Raw genomic sequence first — 23,322 nt, 5'->3', positions numbered from 1 at the left:
AAGGAGATAAGTTCTTAAAAGAAGGAATGCCAAATGCAGCCTTAATGTAGTTCATAGCTGTTTGTATATCACAAGAAGCCCATGTATGTACAGAAGGTTGATACAGAACCACTTGAATCATCAGATGATGAGCAACTGTCTTTGTTTTTACAATAGAAGTAATGAACTATCATGATACATACTTGAGAAAACAACCCTATTGCGCATCTTTGATGAGTGGACGTATTTGTTGTATAGATATGCTAGATGACTTAAAAGTTAAAAACACCCTGATAAGGTTTGTAATGCATTTACACTAAAATGCTATTGTTTCAAAAATATTACAAGCTTTCTAAATAGGGTTATTGCAAAATAGCGGCACAGAGAGAGAGAGAGAGAGACCCCATCAAACTGGATTTTCCAACTCAATGTAGAAATGCGTACCCAAAAAAAAAAACTCTAATGTGGAAATGGAACTGCTTACCCCAAAGGCCCAACTTCTGCAACTTTTCATATCGTGCTTTGAGACTGGGATCCCTCGGTACTTAACCCCTTCAAATTTAAAATAATGTTCAATCCAAGCCCACCCGAGTTATATATACCCTTTGAGACTGGACCCAGGCCCTTGGGTTGCACCATTAATTTTTGTTGCAGTTTTGTCAGGTCAGAACACCGACTAATCACTCTGCCATAGCGGCATACCCCCCAAAAAATAATAACATTGCAAAAGGTCCAAACTTAAATGCGAAGGTTTTAGGCTTTTAGCTGGATCTACAAGCTAAGATATTGAGCAATATAATAGAATCATCAAGAACAATCATTTAATTGCAGGAAAGAAGAAAAAGAAGAAGAACAACAACAACCATTTAATGGGCCCTATTTAGGAGATTGGATATGTGCCTAAATCAGCATAGTTTGATTGTTTTTGGCCATCTGATTAGCATTTAAGTTTTAGAGATTGTAATAAATTATTCTCCACTGTCAAAATAACCACATTTAATTGTTAATCTGTGGGTCTATATAATCTATGAAGTAGGACCCATTTAATGGTTGGTCTTGGTCCTCTATTACCCATCTGACTTCATGCTTCAGGGCTTGAACCAAAAGTCATCAATTTTTATCTAAGTTTTCTGCAACATCACTGTAACATTTGAAAAGAAAAACAGGGGAAGAAAAGGGGGTTTGATGACACAGAGAGTGGGAGTTGCACGAGTAAACTTTGTGAGCCCTGCATGTTCATCACTCAAATCTTTAAAAAGCAAATAAGACCGCTGCGAAGCCAACAAACAAGCAATAAACACAAAAAGCTGCTTACATGGTTATTCAGGGCGACCATCCCCCAAAAAAGGTCCATTCCATTCTTTAAATTAAGGCTATGTTTGGTTTGAAGGAAAAGGTAGAGAAAGGAAGGGAAAGACAGGGAAACCTATACGCTTGTAAAGGTTTTCCTACCTTTCCTTCCTTTCCCTACCTTTTCCTTCAAACCAAACATAGCCTAATCTTTATGCATCACTAGCTAATGTTGTTTTTCGTGATTTATGGGGTAGTGACATTTTGCCCCCTTTTCTTTGTGATGAAGACCCACTGAACTTCTGGATTTCAGCACTTTTTCTCCCGCAATTGACTTGATGTTATATTCCTTTAAGTTGCGTTTAGTTGCAGTGTAAATTTATTTGCACTGATGCAAACTATGGTAGTGCCGTAGTGCATATGATTTGAGTGTGAATTTTGATTTATTTTTGTTTCAAATTTTATCTTATTTTGTTTGATTGCAGTACAAATAAGATAATATAAGACCTGAAGCAAAATAAAGTAATCCTCAAAACAAAATTACACTCTTTACTAATTTTCTCTTTTCCTTTCTCACCTTGGGAGCATTATTGGTTTTACTAGTTAAGGGCAATGACAAATCCACTATATCGTTCTCCACAAGCCTAATGACATATGTGTGTTTGCTTTCAATGTAAAAAGGGTTAAAAACAATAGTTTTGTGGTTAGGAGGGTGGAAATATAGTTGGAAGTATTCAGTGAAATAATTTTCTACCCCTCTTAATTAAATCAAAGCCTCATTTATTGTACATAAGGCTGTGTTTAGAAATGATGCAAATGGAGTGTAAATCCCGATTCAGGGTAAATTTACACTCTGGTTCACTTTTCCTTGTGTTTGGCAACATTACATTTATGCATTGACAAATGACAGAAAACACATTTTCCAATGCATATTTACATTGATAATAAAATGTAAAAGTACATCAATAAAAAAGAAGTAAATTTGCATTCAAATGGGCTTTTGATAAAAAAAAAGCATATGTTTTATTGGAATTTGTATTTGCATCCATTACAGCTAAAAGTTTGTTTGGTAAGAAGGTAAATTTGTCAGTGCAAAACTAACCCAACTTTGGAATTTATATGAACCATTTTACACTCTACATATTTGCATCCGCACTTATTTGCATCATTTCCAAACACAGCATAAGGTAAAATAAATGCTTTTTTCTTAAAAATTGGAATAGTAAAAACATACAAAAGGAAATCAGCTTCAGTGCTCACAAGATCGTGCTCACACAGTCCCTCAGCCTTGTATTGGGAATATCTCTCCATGAAAAAAAGCATACAAATATGGAGATATTCCCAATGTACAGTAAAAGGCTGTACGAATAGTGTGAGCACAGTCTTGTAAGCATTGAACCCTATCTCACACAAAAGGAACCTAAAACAATTGCAATTAAAAAAACGCTCCAAATTCCTTCTCTCCATGTACAATGCATCAACTCACTTATTGCTTGGGTTTTTCGCCTGTGATTTAAAGGGTTGTGGCTGGAAAGGCTCTTAAGGCTTCATTTGTTTGCAATGCAATTTCATGGTTCAAAAGTATGGAAATTCATTTTCTTTCAATGTAAAAAAGGGTTAAAAACAATAGTTTTGTGGTTAGAAGGGTGGAAATATAGTTGGAACTTTGGAAGAATTCAGTGAAATAATTTTCTTCCCCTCTTAATTAAATCAAAGCCTCATTAAGGTGAAGTAGTATAAATGCTTTTTCCTTGAAAACTATGGAACAGTAAAAACACAAAAAAAAAAAAAATCCAAACTTTGTTTTATTGTTATAGGTCTTACTTTGTATTTTGCATAAAGGGTAGGGGCAAAAAAAAAGGGAAAATTCCCGATCAATACCCTATACTTTGGCTCGAGTGGCAATTTGGTCCCTGAACTTTAAAATGCGACAATCCAGTATTTGAACTTTCAAAATGTGACAATCTAGTACTCGAACATTCCAAATGTGACAATCCAGTACCTGTCGTTAATCAGCCGTTAAGTGACATTTGAAAAGTCAAAAATGCCCTTCGAATGCCATCTAATCTCTTTATCAACCATCCAAACGTTGACAAAAAACGGAAGTCCCAAATCCTAACCTCTTCTATTTAAAAAAGTTGGTGATTGTTTAGAAAATCTAGAATTTGGGACTGCTCATTTTATTGTCAATGTTTGGATAGTTGATAAAGAGAATTAGATGACATTCTTAGGGCATTTTCTATTTTTCAAATGTCACTTAACGGCCGATTAACGAACTGATTAACAGAAGGTATTGGATTGTCACATTTTGAAAGTTCGGATACTGAATTATCACATTTTAAAGTTTGGGGACCAAATTTTCACTCGAGCCAAAGTACAAGTATTGATGAAGAATTTTCTCAAAAAAAATACATGGGTTGAAGTAGTAAAAAATGATTTAAACGTTCATAATTTAACAATAGATAAGGCACTAAATATAATAGTATAATGAAACAGAACTCATATAACTGACCCACATGGTTGAGATAAGTCTTACATCATGATAATTATGTTTACTTTGTTTTGTTTGTTTGGAGTGAAAATAAAGTAAAATATAGCCGGGCAAAAAAATATAAAATAAAACCCAAAATGAAAATGAACCCATTTGCACTTCCATACATTTGTACCGGTACGAATGAAATTGAATGCAAACAAAAATAGCCTAAAAGGAGGATCAGAAATTGTCCAAACTCTCAAACAATGACTAATCATTTGATCAAATAGACATTTACGTCAAGCTCTCATTGGTCTGCATGAACCTCTCTAGGCCAGTTAGTAATTTACATGACTGCTTACTTAACTTTATTCTCATGGCAATCGGCAAGATATGTAATTAAGAAAGCAGGGTTTCAATGCATTAATGATGTTTTGTAGTTGGAGGGTCTATAATTTTGCCAAATAAGGTCAAAGGTTTTGGTGAGATGCTTCCATCATTTGGATTTATTAATTCCATGAAAGAGAGCATCAATCAATAAAATGATGTCAAATCTCATTAGAAAAAATAGGGAATCTGAGTATTGATGAAACCTCCATTAACAATTAGAACCACTACGTTATTTAAAAGCATAAACTAAGGCCCTAACAAAGTAAGAAGAGAATATTCAAAGAGAAAATTGTCTTCTTCCATAATTCAACCCACCACACAAAAGCAGAAAAGCTGAAGGAGAGGGCGTGACTATTGTTAGGATGTCAAGGTCGACCAACAACTTGTTTGGAGACCACAACTCAACTGTGTGGATAGTCCACTAAGAAATGAGGTTATGATCGGCATCCTATCATTGATATATCCGGCTCAAGGTAGCTCTGTAGGTAGAGCTTTCAATGGGTTGGGACAGGGTGGACCAGTCCTGAACCGATTATTAATCGGTTTTAATTTATAAGACAGAATCACAATTGAACCAATTACCAATCAGGACAATCGCGTCTGATCCAGATTACATATTTGACATTTATGATTACCCTTGATAATAACAATTTAGAACTTCATTTTATTATAATATAATTTTAATAAAAATGACGTAAAATAATAAACTTTTTATATGTTGATAAAACAAATGCTTTTATTATATACTGTCCATGAATTCACTCTTTTAGACATTGATGAAGCATAACAAAAATTAAAAAAAAAAAAAAAACAGGAGTTAAATTCCGATCCAATTATTAATTTGGACACAAACCACAAAACCAGAAGTGACATAATTGATTTGATCGGTTTGGTTCGAATGGGTAAACCCAACCGATTGACAGCTTTATATGTTGATATTACATGCCGGTTCTCTTGGAGGGGTTGAGATTTGAGAACCCGAAATCGAAAACCCAACACCCATATCATGATCTGGCTAATTTTTAAGCCAGATTTGGAGTAGAAGAATTACCACAGAAAAAAATGGCGTTATTTGCTGATTGAGTTAAGAACAGACGTAGCTCTTTTCAAGTGTCTTGTCCCCAACAGTCCACTATCATGTATGTTTCGTTACCTAAAGGTATTATAATATGATAATTACTGAAGCAATAATTTCAAATTCTCCTTTGTATCTAGTTGGCCGATCCCTTTCAAGCTCTGAGAGGATATCATACCCGATTACAAGAAATATCACTAATAGTAAAAGAAAAAACAGAAATGAAGAAACAAATAGATGGCTGGATTAGTGGTCAATCATCAATCATTTTCAACCTATTTTATCAAACTACATACAAAACAAACAAATTTAAGCAATTAATGGGGAGAGCATTCAATAATATTGAACTACACTTCACCTTCTCCAAAGGCAGCTCAGCCCAAGTTACAGTACATATCATAGAGATACTTAATTAAAGCTTAACATTTGGCTCTTGAGTCTTGAAAAGAAGGTAAACTCTCTCTCTCTCTCTCTCTCCATGTCCAAAGAGAAAGCATTTCTCGACAAGCTGGCGCTCCAGCAGAACCCAGGAGTACTTACTGGGGTGGTAGAGAAGGTGACATACAACGCCATATTTGCTAAAAGCTTCAGCCGGTATGAACAGAAGAAGTTGGGATATGGGGCGTTGGCTGGATGTTTGATCATTGCTTTCAGCCTCTGCACTGTTTTTAAGTCTTGTATAGGTCCTCTACCAATTTGTAAGTTCTAATTTTCTGTTTTTGCTCATTATATATACGCATGGAAATATAATCGATCGAATACAAACCCATTTAAATCCAAGCTTTTGAGTTGTACGAACCCAATTTGAAGGACACAGCGTATATATCAACTGGTTATTAATTGCTGTTTGTGATAGCATCGCAAAGCTTTTCTTACTTTCATTTCTTCTACAACTGCAGTTAAATTGCGCCTGTCAATGGATGATGGTCTAAATGTTCTCTCAGTTGTGGATATGAGCAGGTTTCAGCCAAGAGGTATGGAAACGGTTGTAATAATTTTTTAACACCCATGCAAATAATAATTAAGCATGAATATTAACTCAACTGAGTCGACCCAGTTCCCTGTGAGCTGACATCATTCACAAGACAAAACTTTTGCTTGTCACTGTTTTTCTTAGGTGGGATTAGGAAATGCTGATTTTGCCCTGGGTTTTGTTTCTTAATGTGAGAACTTCTGGCAGTATTTTCAAAAAAAAAAAAGAAAAAACTGGGGTCCATGCCATTTGACCATTCCCAAATGAAAATATGAACAATTCTTATGGAAAATCATTAATAAAATAAAGCAGTTGCCAAGGGTATTTTCGAAATAAAAAAACCTGGGCCCATAGCCTCTCACATTTTCTACTCGTTTTAAAAGGTCACACGATCATTAATTCCCATACGAAAATATATACAAACTAAAAAGGTCAATTAATTAGGTGGTGTTTTAGTAATGCGGCAAATTATAGGTAATTACGTAAAATTATAGGGGTGTATAAAATAAAAAATAAATGACCAAAAATTAAAGAACCAAACCCCAATTGAGCTGACTCATTGAGTTAGGTGGGTTAAACTAAGGTTGATATTATTCTGTTGTGCCTTCTATTCTGGTGAAATTGGAGTTTTAAACTGTACATTACGTGAGCCATGATTTCTCTTCTCCATTGTGAAGTTGCAGAGAAAGAGAGGATAGAAGACACTAAGATAATGTGCAATGTGTCGGAACCCAGATCGGATTTCTGTGAGGTCGCCGGAGATGTTAGAATCCTTGGGAATTCCTCCACCATCTTCTCTGTTTCATCCCAAATGGGTATTGTGGGGAGAAATGAATCGTGGACTATCCAACCTTATGCGAGGAAGACAGACGAAGTTGCCATGAGAAACGTTACCAAATTGTCGGTGAGATCGCTTGTCGGCCATGAAGAAGCTCCTCGGTGCACTCTAAATCACAGAGTTCCGGCCATAGTTTTCTCCACAGCAGGATACACGGGCAATAACTTCCATGAGTTCACCGACACACTGATTCCTCTTTTTATAACTTCCCACCAGTTTCATGGAGAAGTTCAGTTTCTCGTAACAGATTATAGATCCTCCTGGGTGAACAAGTACCAAGTAATACTGAACCAGCTCTCTAGATATGAGATCATCAATATGGATAAAGACGACCATCAAATCCATTGCTTCCCATATCTGGTTGTGGGTCTCAAGTGTCACAAGGAGTTCAGCATTGATCCATCAAAATCTCCAGATGGGTACTCCATGATGGACTTCACACAGTTCTTAAGGAGCTCCTACTCCTTGAAGAGAGCAATAGTGAGCAGGATTAAAGATAAGCAGCCTAGGCTTCTTATCATATCAAGGAAGAGAACTCGATCATTTGCAAATATAGGAGAAATAGCCAATATGTCTACAAGCCTGGGATATGAAGTAATTGTAGCAGAGGCAACATCAAGTCTGTCTCAATTTGCAGAGATGGTGAACTCTTGTGATGTGTTGATGGGGGTTCATGGTGCTGGGCTCACTAACATGGTTTTTCTTCCTACTAATGCAATAATAATCCAAATTGTTCCTTTTGGTTTAGACTGGTTGGCTAAAACTGACTTTGGAAAGCCTGCCTTAGATATGAAACTAAGGTACTTGGAATATAAGATTAAGGAAGAGGAGAGCTCTCTAATAGAACAGTACCCACCTGATCATGCAGTCTTTAGAGACCCCTTTTCAGTTCATAGGAATAATTGGCCCTTACTTAGGGCTTTATACTTGGATAACCAAAATGTCAAGCTTGATGTAAGCAGGTTTAAACCCACATTACTAAAAGCCCTTGAGCTTCTCTATGATCAGTAGAGCTGGTGGAGTTTTATGGAACACACTCAAAGTCTACTTTGGTGTAAATCTATATATATCCACATATATATACATCTCATTGTTGGCATCTGTTTGTCTTTCATAATTATTGGGTATCTTGGATAGCTTAGCTTTAGCCTATACATGAATTCTTTAACAAATTAAATAGGAATGAAGTTATATAAATATTGATGCATTGCATGATTAATTTGATTTTTCTTTATCCAAGTGATTGATGTGCATATATAGGTTGGTTAATTTCCTCTCATTTGAGAATGAAATGAAATTTGTTTCCTCTAGAGCCTAGGACCCAACCAAGATTCAAAGTATCACAACATATTCGGATCCAGTCCCAACAACCGGTCCCAACAGCCATTGCAAACTGCATGGGAAGCATCTCCCTCGTCCTTTATGGTGAGATATTCCCAATGTACAGCTGCAATAGCCGTTGGAACTGGTTGTTGGGACCCTATATTGGGACCAAATCCGGACTCTAAATACTAGGAGTTGGGACATGTAACTACTTTGAAGGTTAATACCCTTCCTAAAGATGTCCTGGCGGGATTCTTGAAAATTAAAATTAAAAAAAAAAACTCTAAGAGTATTGCCCCTTTTGAATCACACAATATGCTGAGTTCAGATCTGTGCCCCATAATGTCCCACAGGACTCCAGATCTCCTGTTCATGAGAATTCTGCCCACGCCCACCCACAATACACTATCCCCCAGTGAATTGGGAACATCTCCCCCTGTATAATACTATGCAGAGGATGAGATATTCTCCATGTGTGGCTGTGATAAATGTGGGCAGAATTCTCATGGGGAAGAGATCCAGACTCGTCTCACAATACAGCCCTGCCATGTATTGGAAACGTCTCCCGATGATGACATCATAGGTTCTGATACTATCATCGAGAGATATTCCTAAAACATGGCAGAAATGTACTGTGGGACGTTGTGGGGCGCAGATGTAAACTCACAATATGCAATGTTTGCATATCGAGCATATATTAATAGATGAACCTTCCAACCCCACATCTCTTTCTCTCTCGCATGGTGTATATTTACTATTTAGGGCTGTGGAAAAGTTCCAAAGTCAATTGTAGTGGGTATGAATCGACTATAAGATATCCCCTATTTTAAAGGGTAGCTTTCCATGGGGGTCCTCTTTGCATTAGGAGCCATGAGGTATACCCACTAAGCTAGTGTCCATATAGGCCCACAACTCACAGGATACCACTTTAAATAATACTTCACAAAAAAATGTCATCAACATGATAATATGATCACACTAATTAAAAAAAAAAAAAAGTGGTGGAAAAGATAGTATTAGAGCTTAGAAACAATTTAAAATTAGCTGGATGACAGTTAATTAATTAATCTCGTTAGTGCCTTCACTAGTTGTTTCAATTATGACCTGTTAGATTAGATGGTGGGTATCAAATATCAATCCTCTAGGTGTGTGTCACACATAGAGCTGAGGAGAGGTCACCTCAAGGTTGTGCTAAACAAGGCGACTTCGATTGTAACTTGCATGTTCTTAACAACTAATGATATTATGCAGGAGACGACTAAGAAAAATCACTATGTTAGGTACCTTTTCACACCCGCGATCATGTTGTTGTCAATTTTCTCTTTGATAATACCAAAGAAGCCCATTAAAGGGTTATTCACTTGTCAGGTATTTGGCACCAATGTCGTTTTTTTGAAAATGGCGTTACATCAGGACTACATCAGAAATTTGTTTTCTGGAAAAGCTTCTGCTGTTTGTTTAGCCGTTTCTTAGAAAAATGTTTTGTCATACACGCCTTAAAAATCGGGAGAGGTGTGATCTGAGAAAATATCGTTTCAGCATGTTGACATGGCATTGAAAAAATGCATATAACAGCAACAGCAATAGTATCAAATAAAAAACCTGAGAAAAAGCTATGCTTATGCAGCACTGTTTTCTGAAAAAACACCTCTCTCAAACACCGCCTTAGATACTCACTATAATTTCACTTACTTATTAAAACCAATCCTCTAATTTACTTATTGATGGTCGTATGACTTTTTAAAATGGTCGCATGACCAGTTCTTATATCATCCTTTTTAAAACCAAACCCCCCCCCCCCCCACATTATAACTTGGTTTGGATAAACCTGATAGGGTTATTATTGAAATTAAAAACCCCGGACCTCATGTCTTTTTGCGTTTCTTCTATTTTTAAGAGGTCACGTGATCATTCCCAGATGAAAATACAAACTGTTCTTGAGGGAAGGTCAATTTAGTATAGCGCTTGTAAATTATAGGGGTGATTTAGTAGTATGTAAATTAGATAATAGGTTTCAGTAATATGTGAAATTATAGGGGTGTCCAAGTAAATGACCCTTATACTGGATTTGGGCTAAAGCATAATTTTTGGAAATTTCATCCATTTCAAAGCCAAAATTCAAAATGAATTAAAAATAAATAAAACTTTAGGAAAATCTTTTTTGACAAATTGTTCATCAATGCTTATAATAGAATCCATAACTTGGTTTAATGTTAAAATCACATAACAGCATGAGAACCGGGTTTCGAGTTTGAGAGCAATCACTTCGTGCAAAAAAAAAATACGTTTGCATCCAGTCCACCCCTTCTAAGGAGTTCAAATCTGCGCCCCACAGGTTCTCGCCCCACAAATGCCCCACATGTCGAACGTCCGCCATCTGTCCCTTCGCACGCAGTTAGCTTATCGCAAAACCGATTTCAAATCTCAAAACCTCCCGCGTGCTTGAGCAGCCGGTCCCTTGACCCCTCGTTCTTCTCTCTTCACCCGAGTTCTCTTCTCCTTTTCCGTTACCGGTGACCTACAACGACAACCGGCGATCATCCGGAAATTGAAACTCCTCTAACGAGAGCTCCGGAGGAGTATGACGAGGATGATTTTGTATCTCTAGATCGACTTGGACTCCGCAGCGGAGGAATTCGACGGAGGTTCCAACGGAATATTCCTTCCCAACCGAGAAACCACTGGTTTCTGTAAGGTTTGGTCGGAAAATCGTCAGAGCTAGCCCTGAAGGTATTACTACACTCTCACTCTTTCTCTCTCTGGACTCATTGTCAATATATTATAAAGATGAGATTTTTAGCGAGAAGGTAACATGTACCGGCCTTCTTGGTGCACGTTATCAGAAGCCCATTTTCTTTGTTTATAATTTGCATCAATTTCCTCGGCGGTGGAAGGAGATTTTCCCGTCGTATTGCCATGAATCCGGCTGGCCGCCCGGCGGGAATGCTTCTGGTTTCTTTTCTATTTCAGTTTTTGCTACTTTGTTTTTAATTTCTTTTCGTTTTTCATAATTTATGGACATTATATGTGATGAGAAAAAAACTGCGTTTATTTGCCGCTAAAATCTATGGAGAAATATAAAGATTCCTGATGGTGCGCAATCCGGCGGGTCCTAGCTGTCAAAGATCTTGCCTCGGGCTGGAGCAGAAGGTGCCTGAAATGAGGGGAAAGAGAGTAATCTCCGGGGAAGAACCCGGTGAGTATGCTCCGAAGCTCAAGTTAGTATTTCCTCAAAGGCAAGATGAAACCAGACTTGGGGGGTAGAGAGCCTTTTATAACTACTTTGCGCACTCATTCCTAAGATTCTGTCAGGTCGGGTATGATTACCTCTGCGCTTTTGCCAGTTCGGGTGTCATCACCTCTGCTGGGGCAGAACCACCACTGCTCTCTTTGTCGGAGCCGTCTCTGTAACTGGAGATGGTGGTGGCAGGTGGCCGTTGAAGTGCGGCTGTCAAGCGTCAAATCCCAAGTTAGTCAGGTGTGCTGCCCCTGGATACGGACTCCTTCGGTGTCAGGTACGGTGCGGTTATTCAGTTCGGCGTCCTGGGGGTGAAGTGCTGGAGTGGTGTGCGAGGTGAAGTCCTGAGTTCGGATAGAGGTTGTGGCCCGAACTGCCATGGGACAGGCCAGTTCGGGTTGTTGCCCTTTGTGTTGGTAAGGCTCGGGGTCTAAGGGAGAGCTCGGGCTCCTTACGGGGAGTTCGGGCTTCCTTGTAAGGAGTTCGGACCGCTGGTTCCTCCCTTCGGAGCTCGCGCCTTGGGCGTGCTGTTGTGCCGAGTTGTTGCCTTTGCCACGTGTTGAGTGATTACGAGGTCGGGCCAAATCTTCCTTCATCAATTGCCCCCCACTCCTCGCGCAAAGGGACTTGCCCTGGCGCGGGGAGTTCGCGAGGTGGCGGGTGGATTTGTCCCGTACTTCGAATTGGTTGATTGATAGCACGAAGTGCGCGTTCGTCAGGATTCTTCCGGGTTTCTCAAATGCCAAAAAGTCGGGAAAACGGGCCAATCCGTCTATAAATGCTAACAGACGTGACAGTGCGTGCTTATTTCAAAATTTAAAAAGTGCGCCGCTGGGAGACGTGACAACGGGCATCTTTTCAAATTTGAAAAAATGCGCCGTTGCTGCCTTTAATGCGAGGCGACGTGTGCTGGTGCTCTTTCAGTTTCAAAAGACGTGCGGCCAATCACGTCTCGGTCTCAGGAGACGTGCGACCAGTCATGTCTCGGTCTCAGGAAACGTGCGTTCAGCGTGACTGCGGGCCGTTGGATTTGCTTTGATCATAACCGTTGATTTTTGGTTACTGTGGGTATAAATAGTGGGGGACCCCAGTCGCTTTGTCACTCCTGCGTTTTGCTTCTTGAGCTCGCGTCCAAGTTTCAGCTCGCGCCCAAATCTTTAGCTCGCGTCCAAGTTTCTATAGTCTGTTTGCCTTCTTTCCGGGTGAGTCTACTTTCTTCTTGATCCTTCTCCTCCCGATGTCTAGCTCGGATAGCTCAGACAGTTCTTTGAGTGGGTCAGATGCAGGTTCTATGAACCGAGCTGCATCCCCCAACAGCCCTAGTGAACCTGAGGTAGAGCTCGAGGAAGAGTTCGAACCCATAGGCCGAATCGCCTCGGGTAGCTTGGCGTCCTCCTCCCGTCGAGGTCGGACGTTAGACAAGTTTGGGCCCTCGACCATGACGTCTGAGGGGCTTCACTCCTTTATTACCCAGTTTTACTTGCCTAGGGAGTACACCTATTTTATACCCTCGGGTAGTTTCCCTTGGGAACACGGTCCTGATGAGATCGTGATATTCCGGGAGCAGCTCGCTACTGGGTTGCGCCTGCCTTTCCACCCCCTTATTGTCGAGGTCATGAACCACTTCGGCGTTACTGTCGGCCAGTTTCACCCGAATTCTATTCGCAACTTGGTGGGGATAATCTCCCTATTTTGTGAACAGATCTTGCCCTTAGACTTGGAGATTTTTTCTTCCATTTTGATGCTTAAGAAGCAAGCGGGTTCCCTTCCCGGGCGTAGGCGGGTGTATTACCTGTCTCCTCGCCCGGGGTTTAAGCTCTTACACGATCTTCCCAACAAGGTCTTGGCGTGGAAACGAGACTACTTCGGGGTGCGAAGTGCATTGGGGTGACCGTTCCAAACCGGGTGGGGGATGAGTGCCCCTGATGCCGGTGTTACGCTTGATAGGGAGACGGCGAAGGGCCTTCGGGAATGGGCACGGCTTGGGCTAAAATGCCACCATTATCTGACGGAGGCCAAGCTCGTCGAGGCCGGTCTGAGTTCGGGTAGGTTCCTTACTCAGAGGCTTGCCTTTTGTTTTGTTCTGTTCTTTCATTTTCCTGATGTCGAGCTCTTTTTGCAGGTGTGATGGACTCAAAGAAGACTTGTGGTGGGAACCTATTTCACGCCATGAAGAGGAGGAAGTGAGTCGCCAAACGAACTCGTGCCGAGCTGCCCCGAGGCATCGGACTACCCGTCAGTGGATCCGTCCAGGGAGCCCGAGATGGCCCCTCTAGTACAGGAAGCGGCAGGGGCCCCTTATGCCGAGGCTACTTACATGGGGGCTCCTGCTTACTTTGAGTCTGCTTATACGTGAACTGGGCCTTCAAGCTCGGGAGCCCACGACGAGTTCATGAGCGTGTTGTTGCCGAACCACGCTCTTCAGAAGAGTAGAGAGGCCATTTATCCTGAGGAGGTTGCGGCATGGACCGAGCTTCCTTTGAACCAGGTAGCTTGTCGTGCTGCCACTCATGCCATGGTGGTAAGTCAGCAATTTTTTGTCGGGCTCTTTGCTTTTATCTTTCTTGCTATTGTTCTTCTGATCATTTGTTATTTTTCTTTTTGGTAGGTGAATTCTTCCATCCATGCCTTGGCGGCCCAAGTGGAAAGGAGCTCGAGGCAGGCGCGAGCTGCCGAAGAGGCTTCCCGTGCTGTCGAAGCGGCTTCTCGAGCTGTTGAGGCGGCTTCTCGCGCTGCTCAGGCTAGGTTGGCGAGGTCTCGGAGAGATACCGAGGCCATGGGAGTTGTGGTGAAGCATATGGCAGACCTGAGGCTGGATTTGCAGCATCAGGTTGAATACCTTCAAGAGGACATTAGGGAGAGGACACTGATCTTTTCTCAAGGCATCGAGGATGCCAAGAAGAAGGCCATTGATGAATACATCGCCTTGTCGCACTTTGACGACCTGATGGTGGGCTCGTACAGAAGGGGCTTTAAATTAAGCCGGTGGATGATCCGGAATACGTACCCCGAGCTCGATATTAGCGCTATAACCACTTTGCGCATTACTCAGGAGATGGCTAACGCTGCAAACGGTGAACCGGACTCTGAGGATGAGGTAGGTCCTTCGGGTGTTGTTGAAGTGGCTTCTGATGATGACGAAGTGCCTCCGGGCCTGTGAGCTCGATATGTATTTTTTTTTTGGAAATGTACACTCCCTTATTTTGAAATGGAATGACTTTCTTTTGGTTAAGTGTTGGTTGCTCTTTCTCCCAAACTGACCGTATTTGTCGAACTGACCATATGCCCAATCTATTTTTTGCCCGGGTTACTGCACTCGCGCGGCCTGTTTACTTAGCCTCTGAGATGCCGATACCCCTATTAGTTTGTTGTCAGCACTTTGCCTGAGCCTTTGGTTGGCACTTTTTGCCTTTGCTTGCCTATGCCGAGATTCTTTGTTAGCTCGGCATCCTAGCCCTTAGGCTCTGGTAGCGACTTTGTTCACTTCGCTTGGTGGACTATAGGTAGTATCGCCTTAAGTTAACGACGTTCCACGCTCGGGGTACTTGTTTGCCCTCTAAGGTTTTGAGCTCGTATGCCCCCCCGAGCGCTCTTTTTACTCTGTAGGGCCCTTCCCAATTTGGTCCAAGTTTGCCCATGCCGGGTTTGGGTGCCATGATCTTACGGAGAACCGGGTCGCCGACGCGGAAGTTCCGCTTCTTTACTCTGGCATTGTAGTACCGAGCTACTCTTTGCTGGTAAGCTGCTGTCCGGATATATGCGAGGTTTCTTACCTCGTCCAGTAGGTCGAGGTTGGTATGTAACTCGTCTCTGTTTGTCTGATCGTCATATGCTTCTAATCGCAGTGTAGGTATTTCGATCTCCGCCAGGATTACCGCTTCAATGCCGTAGGTGAGGTTAAAGGGGGTCTCTCCCGTGGCGGTTTTCTTCGTAGTTCGGTGAGCCCATAGAACACTTGGTAGCTCGTCCGCCCACAACCCTTTTGCTCGGTCTAGTCGCGCTTTCAGTCCGCGGAGGATAGCTCTGTTCATTACTTTTGTCTGACCGTTTGTCTACGGGTGTACGACCGATGTGAAGTTTTGTCGAATTCCCATATATTGGCACCATTCCTGGAACTTGATATCCTCGAACTGCTTGCCGTTGCCGGAGATCAGTACCCGAGGTAACCTGAAGCGACATACTATGTTCTTCCAAAAGAAGTTTTGTATGTTTCGGGCTGTAATTGCTGCTAGAGGTTCAGCTTCTATCCACTTTGTGAAGTAATCTACCGCCACCACTAGGAACTTCCTCCCACCTGTTGCTGGCGGGAATGGCCCCAGGAGGTCGATGCCCCATTGCGCAAAGGGCCATGGACCGGTGAGGTACTTGAGGTCGGCGGCAGGCTGATGGTGGATATTGGCATGCTTCTGACACTTGTCGCATTTTCTGACGAGCTCGATGGCCTCTACCTTCATCGTTGGCCAGTAGTACCCTTGTCGAAGTGCCTTTTGGGCGAGGGCCCTGCCTCCCAAGTGTCCGCCGCACAGACCTTCATGAGTGTCGCGGAGTACGAGCTCAGCTTCGGCAGGTCGCAAGCAACACATGTAGGGGAGCATGTAGGATCGTCAGTACTGACGTTCGTCTATTATGACGTATTTGGTTGCCTGGCGTTGCACCCTCCTGGCTGCATTGCGGTCTGCAGGGAGGGTTCCATCTATCAAGAAGCTTGCGAGTGGGTCGATCCAGGTCGGCTCTGCTTCAAGGACAGGAGCGACCTCCTCTGCCCCACCGAGAATGCTAGGCCGAGGTAAGTTCTCTATGTACACAGTTCTCATGGCATTGTGACTCATGCTGCCTAACCGGGACAGGGCGTCAGCCTCAATGTTCTCTAACCTCGGGATTTGCTGATGAAGTGTGATTGGAAGTTGAGCAGAGCCTCCTTTACTTTTGCCAGGTAGGCGATCATAGTTAGCTCGCGTGCTTCCTATTCGCCCGTAACCTAGTTGACCACAAGCTGGGAATCGTTGCAGATAACTATGTGTTTTGCTCTTACTTTATGCGCTAGGTTCAGTCCGGCTATCAGTGCCTCATACTCCGCCTCATTGTTGGATGTCGCGAACTCAAAGAGTAGTGCGTATTCCAATTTCGTGCCACCCAGGCCGCGCAGCACTATTCCAGCCCCGCTGCCCTACTAGTTCGAGGAGCCATCTATGTGAAGGATCCAGGGCTCCTCATCCCAATTCGCGTTTGGCCTAACCAGGAGAGATGCCACACTAGCTGGTACTTCACGGGGTTCAAACTCTATTGGCTTGGGAGCTTCGTGTTCACCCGAACTAGGGATCTCGGGCTCAACCGGCCTAGGGACTTCGAGGTTGAACGTGCACTCGGCGATAAAATCTGCTAAGGCTTGGGCCTTAATAGCAGTTCGTGGCTTATACTGGAGGTCATACTCGTTGAGCTCGATGGCCCACTTCGTCAGCCGACCGGAAACCTCGGGCTTGAGTAAGACTTGCCTCAGAGGTTTGTCAGTCAAGACGATGACAGTGTGAGCCTGGAAATATGGGCGGAGTTTCCGAGCTGCAATTACCAGTGCGTATGCTAGCTTTTCTATCTGCGGGTATCTCGTCTCTGCTCCCTGCAAAATTTTACTAACATAATAGATGGGTCGTTGGACCCAATCTACTTCTTTTATTAGTACCGAACTGACCACCTCATCGCTTGCCGAGAGGTACAGTTCCAAGACCTCGCCCTCCTCAGGCCGGGTTAAGATCGGCACACTAGCGAGGTAGTTTTTTAGCTCATCGAACGCGAGCTGGCAGTCTCAGGTCCATTCGAACCCTTTGCCTTTGATTGCTTTAAAGAAAGGCAGACAACGGTCTGCCGATTTGGACATGAAGCGGCTCAGAGCGGCTATGCGGCCGTTTAGCCTCTGAACCTCTTTTACTTTTCGGGGTGGTCTCATATCTAGGATGACCTTTATCTTGTCCGGGTTGGCCTCAATACCGCGCCGGTTGACAATGTACCCTAGGAACTTACCCGAGGTGACGCCGAAGACACACTTGTTTGGGTTCAGTTTCATGCTAAATTGACGCAGAATTTGGAAGACGGAATCTAAGTCTTGTATTAATTCCTGCGAAAACTGCGTCTTGACGACCATGTCGTCTACATAACATTCTATTTTTGTGCCAATTAAGGGCCGAAACAGCTTATTCACAAGTCTTTGGAAGGTCGCCCCAGTATTCTTCAATCCGAAGGGCATGACCTTGTAGCAGTATAGGCCGAACTCGGTTATGAAGCTGGTTTTTTCCTCATCGGATTGGTCCATCCTGATTTGGTTGTAGCCCGAGTAGGCGTCCAAGAATCTTAGCAACTCATGTCTCGAGGTCGCGTCCACTAGGCGGTCAATTCTGGGGAGGGGAAGCAGTCTTTCGGGCAAGCTCGGTTCAGGTTGGTGTAGTCGACGCACATGCGCCACTTGCCGTTTGCCTTTTTCACCAGCACTGGGTTGGCTACCCAGCTCGGGTAATGAACTTCCCTTATGAAGTCTGCTGCGAGGAGCTTTTCGACCTCCTCATCGACCGCCCTCCAGCGCTCTAGGGCTAAGTTGCGTTTCTTCTGTCTAATGGGTCTGACTACAGGGTCAGTATTAAGTTTGTGAGTTATAAGGCTGGGGTCAATACCGGGCATATCGGCCGTGGACCATGCAAAAATATCTAAATTTTGAAGTAAGAAACTCACTAGTTCAGTTCGTAGAGGTTCCTTGACGGAAGCACCGATCTGTAGCGTTCAAGCCGGGTCCGTAGCCGAAGTTGGGATTGCGACCGTTTCCTCTGTGGGCGAAGCTCGTTCCTCGCCCTGCTCCGTAGGCCGCTCCAATTCGAGGTCGTCGACCGCCTTGATTTTTCCCTTCAGGGCAGCAACATAACACTTGCGGGACTAAAGCTGGTCGCCCCGCGCTACCCCCACACCGAAGTCTGTAGGGAACTTCATTTCCAAATAGTAGGTGGAGACTACTGCCCGTAGGACATGCGTAATTGGCTGCCCTATTATGGCATTGTATGGGGAGGGGGTCGCGACCACCAGGAAATCGTGGTTGAGTCTGACCGCACAAGGCCATGTGCCGACTTCCACAGGTACTGTTATTTTCCCGAGGGGCCTGACTTCCTCTCCGCTGAAGCCCACCAGAGGAGTGTTCGCGGGTTTCAACTCGCTTCTCTGCAACTGAAGCTGGTCAAACGCCGACTTGAAGAGGATGTCTGCCGAGCTGCCCGAATCCACAAGTACACGCCTGACCTTGAAGTTGCTGATCCTTAGTTTTATGACAAGCGCGTCATCGTGGGGGTAGTGGACCCCTCGCGCATCGTCTTCCGTGAAGAAGATCGGTCTTCAGTCTTCGACCTCTTTGGAGGGTTCTGTTCTTCTCAGGCTGCTTCGCGAACTGACGTCTGGGCCGTTGCCGAAGTACAACCTGCTACCACCGAACCTCCCACTATCACGTGGATGGTTCCCCGAACTGGCCTCTCTTCCGGAGGCTGTCTTTGCGACGGTTCGGCTGGCCTGCTGCTGGATTCGGGGACATCCCTTCCGTGCTCCCCTTGCCGACCTGTCTTATTATTATTATTATTATGCTGTACAAAATTTCTCAAGTACCCGCGACGGATGAGTCCCTCTATCTCGTCCCGGAGATTATTACACTGTTCGGTACTATGACCGTGATCTCTTTGGAAACTACAGTATAAGTTTTTATTTCTCTCGTTTGGGTTCCCCTTTAGGCGAGGTGGCCATTTTACGTATGGGGCGTCTTTGATTGTCATCAAGATCTCGGTCCGCCTCGTGTTTAATGGTGTGTAGTTCGTCCGAGCTGCTAAGGGAGCTCGGAACGGCTAGCTCGGCTTCGTCTCCCGGGCTGGGTTTTTTCTTCTGTCAACTGGGTTGGAGGGTTCGCCTTCCCTCTTCCTTTTCTCGATCCCGCTTTCGGTCCTTTGGTTGATCTCTTCCTCTGTTCTCATGAACTTATCTGCGAGCTTGAGGAATTCGGCTACGGTCGCGGGCTGGTTAGCTACCATGTGCCATTTGAACTCCTTGTGTGTTACTCCTCTCTTGGCCGCCGTGAGCTGCACCGCGGGGTCCAGTCGCGGTATCTGCAAGCACGTGTCATTGAACCGCTTGATGTAGCCCCGGATGGACTCTTCTTCCCTCTGGACTACTCCGAAAATGCTTTCCTCGGTTCTGGGGCACCGCTTGCTGGTAATGAAGTGTGCGGTGAAGACTTGCACGAACTGGGTCCAACTTCTTATTGACCTGGGGGCCAGGTTGCTGTATCAAGTGCGGGCCACCCCCTGAAGGTGGTGGTGAAGGCCACGCACATGCACGATTCATTGGCCCTAGCTAGGTGCCTTTGGGACTGGAAGGCATTGATGTGGTCGTTGGGGTCGAAGGACCCATCATACTTGTCCAAAGGGGGGAGCTTGAAGTCTCTGGGCATGGGGACTGCAAGGAGTTCCGATGAGAGGGGGAAGGAACTGAGAGAATCGGGGCAGCTTTTACCTCGTCCGAGCTTGTCTCTTCTTTACCTCTGAGCTCGAACAGGACACGGGTGGTAGTTCAGCAAATTCGCTGGCGTCTTCGTTGCTGAGTGGGCCTGGTATTGGCGCTGCTGGCCTCTATGTTGCCGAGCTCGATGGGCCCAGACTGTTGGTAGTCTGGCGCTAGGATACTGAATCGATTCTCTGTCAGCGGGAGCTCAGACTTGGAGTGTCGATATATTGACTTGGCGAGCTGCGAGGCGGGGGTGATTTTTCTTTCCCCTCGGCCTGGCTCTTGTGGGGGTTCTGAAGTTGGGAGGCTTCTCCTCGGTGATGGCGTCCACCCTGAGGGGAGGGCTTAACCGGCTTTGGAGCAGGGTGCCGAGGTGGAAGCAGTGGTTGGTTCAGAGGCAGTTGGGGGAACTGTTGCTGATAGTGATACTGAGAGATGTGGTGCAGTACTTGGTGCTGTTGGAGCTGATGTTGCTGAAATTGTTGCATTTGGGCTTGCATTGCCCGCATGCATTGCATCAGGTCGTCCAACTGGTTCTGGCTGGTCGCCAGGGGGATAACAGTTGGTTCAGTAAATGTTGTTTCGACAGGGAGAGGAAAGTGGACGTTCATGGCGGGAAGGTTTACGGGCGCCACTGTTCGTAGCGCATTCAAGTTGGGGATCCCATCCACTGGAAGGGGGATGGTGAATTGTCCGATGCACACCACGGGGACTTGAAGTTGTTCCCCGGTGGTGCTCATCTCCGTGCCACGTCCGGCATTGCTGGAAGAAGCCATGAGTGTTGGGGTTTTTTGGAAAAAAGAGGTTGTGAGAGTTTTAGAGGAAGGCTTTTAGAAGCGTTTTCCCACAGACGGCATCAATTGATGGTGCGCAATCCGGCGGGTCCTAGTTGTCAAAGATCTTGCCTCGGGTTGGAGCAGAAGGTGCCTGAAAACGAGGGGGAAAGAGAATAATCTCCGAGGAAGAACCCGATGAGTATGCTCCGAAGCTCAAATTAGTATTTCCTCAAAGGCAAGATGAAAGCAGATGGCACAAAGTTCACATACCTTGTTCTTGGGGGGTAGAGAGCCTTTTATAACCACTTCACATACCATGGGATAAGTCAGTTCGGGTTGTTGCCCTTTGTGTTGGTAAGGCTCGGGGTCTAAGGGAGAGCTCGGGCTCCTTACGGGGAGTTCGGGCTTCCTTGTAGGGAGTTTGGACCACTGGTTCCTCCCTTCGGAGCTCGCGCCTTGGGCGTACTATTGTATCGAGCTGTTACCTTTGCTACGTATTCAATGATTACGAGGTCGGGCCAAATCTTCCTTCATCGATTCGAATTTCCAATTACATAGTTCTGGCATTCGATCAAGACAAATGTGTAAAGTTCATAGAAATGTATTTGGGAAAATATTAACATTCCGATGGCATTGTTTACTGTGACTACTGATTAGGTGGAAGGGCGTTACGGGTGGCGAAGCCGAAACGAAACGATACGCTGGAGAACACGTGGAAGATGATAACGTCCGGCCGGCCGATGCCACTGACGAGGCATCTGAAGAAGTCGGAGACGTGGGAAACACACGGTCGCCACAGCAACCCGAGCCAGGGAACGCAAGAGCCAACCCCCGCGAAAGTGAAGCAAGCAGAGACGTTCAGGGACCGTACTAATCTGGAGACGTCGCTGAGTCCGTCCTCGGGTGGTTCGGGGAAGCTTCGGAAAGTACCATCGCTGAGTCAAGACGAGCTGAACCGGCGGGTGGAAGCGTTTATAAAGAAATTCAATGAAGAGATGAGGTTGCAGAGGCAGAGTCGTTGAATCAATACAGGGAGATGATTAACCGTGGAACCCATTAAAAAAAAGAAAAGGAAAATGTTTCTGTTTTTCCATTTCTTTCAGAAAATTTACGAGGATGAGGGAAAAAATAGTCTTAAGTCTGATTGACTTTGTTTTGGGTTTCTTTATTTATAGTATAGAAATGGAATTTGTTATAATGGATGTCAGTATAAAGGATTGATTTGTTTGCAGTGATTCTTTAAATCGGATAATAAATACTACTAGTTTCATTGCATTAAAAAAAAAAACTGTTTCTTCTTCTTCTTCTTCTCTTTACATTTGATTTGAGAGAGGGAGACCGCATTTCCTTGAGCTTTTTGAGGGTTTTCAGGGGTCGCCGCTCGATTGAATCATCCATCGTTTAAGCCAGTTCAAATTTTTTACAGTCTACAGTCTCGTAATACTTCACCGAAAAAATTACGATAAATTACTGGGTTTGTAGGTGTAAAAGACTGACGTGACGTACAGGATCCTCCGGTTCCGGCGAAGAATTCAGAATTAAGAATTCAGAGTGATAAAATCCAACGCCAAGTGTTGCGCATAATACAAGGGAGCCAGAGCAGAAGATGTATTGGGCACTGGACAGAGAGATCTCTTATCAGGCCGCACGGACCAAAAACAAATAAACAAAGAAGGGGTGATCGCCGGTGCCGGAAAAGGAGAAGAGAACTCGGGTGAAGGGAGAAGAATGGGGGGTCAGGGGACCAGCTGCTCAATGGGATTTTCTTTATATTGACTAAGAATCTTATATTCTTTTTAGATTTATGTGGGGATTAGGGAAAATTTATTTTTTGGGTATGACCAGATAACTAAGTGATATCCATCTCTTAAGTAAATAATTTTTTCATTTAGGGGCGAAATTGCCTGGGTCAAAAATGCCTCTTTTAATAATGGAATTTTATGGATAAAATGATCATTACCTTGTTTACATGAGATAAAAAAACATGGAAAAATGCATTTATCCAGGAAATACTTACCTAAATAATTACATTTACGTGAATAAATAACTTACCGAAAAGTGAAGGAGGTCTTTATATATTTTATATAAAGATATAAACTTCTAGGACAAAATTCCAAATGTCATGTTAGATTTTGAAATTCTGTTCATAAAATAAGTTCACCAAGATCTTTGAGATGTTTTGATTACCAAAGGCAAAATTTTGCTCATTGACAATTTAAAGCAATGGTCTTGGTTAAAAAAAAACAATTTAAAACAATTGGTCTCGGGAGAAAAGATCTAAACCATTGATTAGAGTAACATTAACATATTCTGCGTCACTCTTCTAAAGTGGACACACTTAGAAGTGTAAAATGGGTCATGCGCCCTTCCTAGGGATAATTTGGGGGTAGGCCCGGCATGACCCATGGCCCAAGACCATGAGGGCCCGTGTCGTGCTATCAGATTGGGCC

The 23,322-nt window shown here is 43.9% G+C and overlaps 2 protein-coding genes across 6 annotated transcripts; both read left to right on the top strand.

The window, feature by feature from the left end:
* The first annotated feature begins 5,543 nt into the window (after positions 1-5,543).
* On the top strand, positions 5,544-8,132 carry LOC104593060 (alpha-1,3-arabinosyltransferase XAT2-like). Of its 2 annotated transcripts, none has more exons than XM_010252847.3 (3): positions 5,544-5,905; positions 6,107-6,181; positions 6,864-8,132. In XM_010252847.3, the coding sequence occupies exons 1-3, from the start codon at positions 5,686-5,688 to the stop codon at positions 8,027-8,029; spliced, it is 1,461 nt and encodes a 486-aa protein (XP_010251149.1). In that variant the 5' UTR covers positions 5,544-5,685; the 3' UTR covers positions 8,030-8,132. The 2 variants fall into 2 exon arrangements, with proteins under 2 accessions (XP_010251149.1, XP_010251068.1); XM_010252766.3 differs by having other exon boundaries at positions 5,545-5,905; positions 6,858-8,132.
* Positions 8,133-10,756: 2,624 nt separating this feature from the next.
* Positions 10,757-22,347, top strand: LOC148801048 (uncharacterized). Of its 4 annotated transcripts, none has more exons than XM_088899998.1 (3): positions 10,757-11,071; positions 13,702-14,100; positions 14,188-21,520. In XM_088899998.1, exons 2-3 carry the CDS (start codon positions 13,972-13,974, stop codon positions 14,737-14,739), a joined length of 681 nt encoding a protein of 226 aa, XP_088756124.1. In that variant the 5' UTR covers positions 10,757-11,071; positions 13,702-13,971; the 3' UTR covers positions 14,740-21,520. The 4 variants fall into 4 exon arrangements, 2 of the variants coding, with proteins under 2 accessions (XP_088756124.1, XP_088756125.1); XR_016083637.1 differs by lacking the exons at positions 13,702-14,100; positions 14,188-21,520 and adding exons at positions 11,425-11,537; positions 21,530-22,333 and having other exon boundaries at positions 10,761-11,071; XM_088899999.1 differs by lacking the exon at positions 10,757-11,071 and adding an exon at positions 11,560-13,624.
* Positions 22,348-23,322: the final 975 nt, after the last annotated feature.

The sequence above is a fragment of the Nelumbo nucifera genome, chromosome 3 (assembly GCF_055504915.1).
Source record: "Nelumbo nucifera cultivar China Antique chromosome 3, China Antique-T2T, whole genome shotgun sequence".
Classification (NCBI taxonomy): domain Eukaryota; kingdom Viridiplantae; phylum Streptophyta; class Magnoliopsida; order Proteales; family Nelumbonaceae; genus Nelumbo; species Nelumbo nucifera.
The sequence above is the reverse complement of the archived record's forward strand: the minus strand, read 5'-3'. Positions and strand labels throughout refer to the sequence as shown.

What these genes read in the sequence shown, in the direction of transcription:
- LOC104593060 (XM_010252766.3), top strand. Translation starts at nt 5,686, where the DNA reads ATGTCCAAAGAGAAAGCATTTCTCGACAAGCTGGCGCTCCAGCAGAAC. An exon ending in TATAGGTCCTCTACCAATTT is followed by an intron (nt 5,906 to 6,106) that starts GTAAGTTCTAAT and finishes CTACAACTGCAG; the next exon opens with TTAAATTGCGCCTGTCAATG. An exon ending in GAGCAGGTTTCAGCCAAGAG is followed by an intron (nt 6,182 to 6,857) that starts GTATGGAAACGG and finishes TCCATTGTGAAG; the next exon opens with TTGCAGAGAAAGAGAGGATA.
- LOC148801048 (XM_088899998.1), top strand. Translation starts at nt 13,972, where the DNA reads ATGAGCGTGTTGTTGCCGAACCACGCTCTTCAGAAGAGTAGAGAGGCC. An exon ending in CTGCCACTCATGCCATGGTG is followed by an intron (nt 14,101 to 14,187) that starts GTAAGTCAGCAA and finishes TCTTTTTGGTAG; the next exon opens with GTGAATTCTTCCATCCATGC.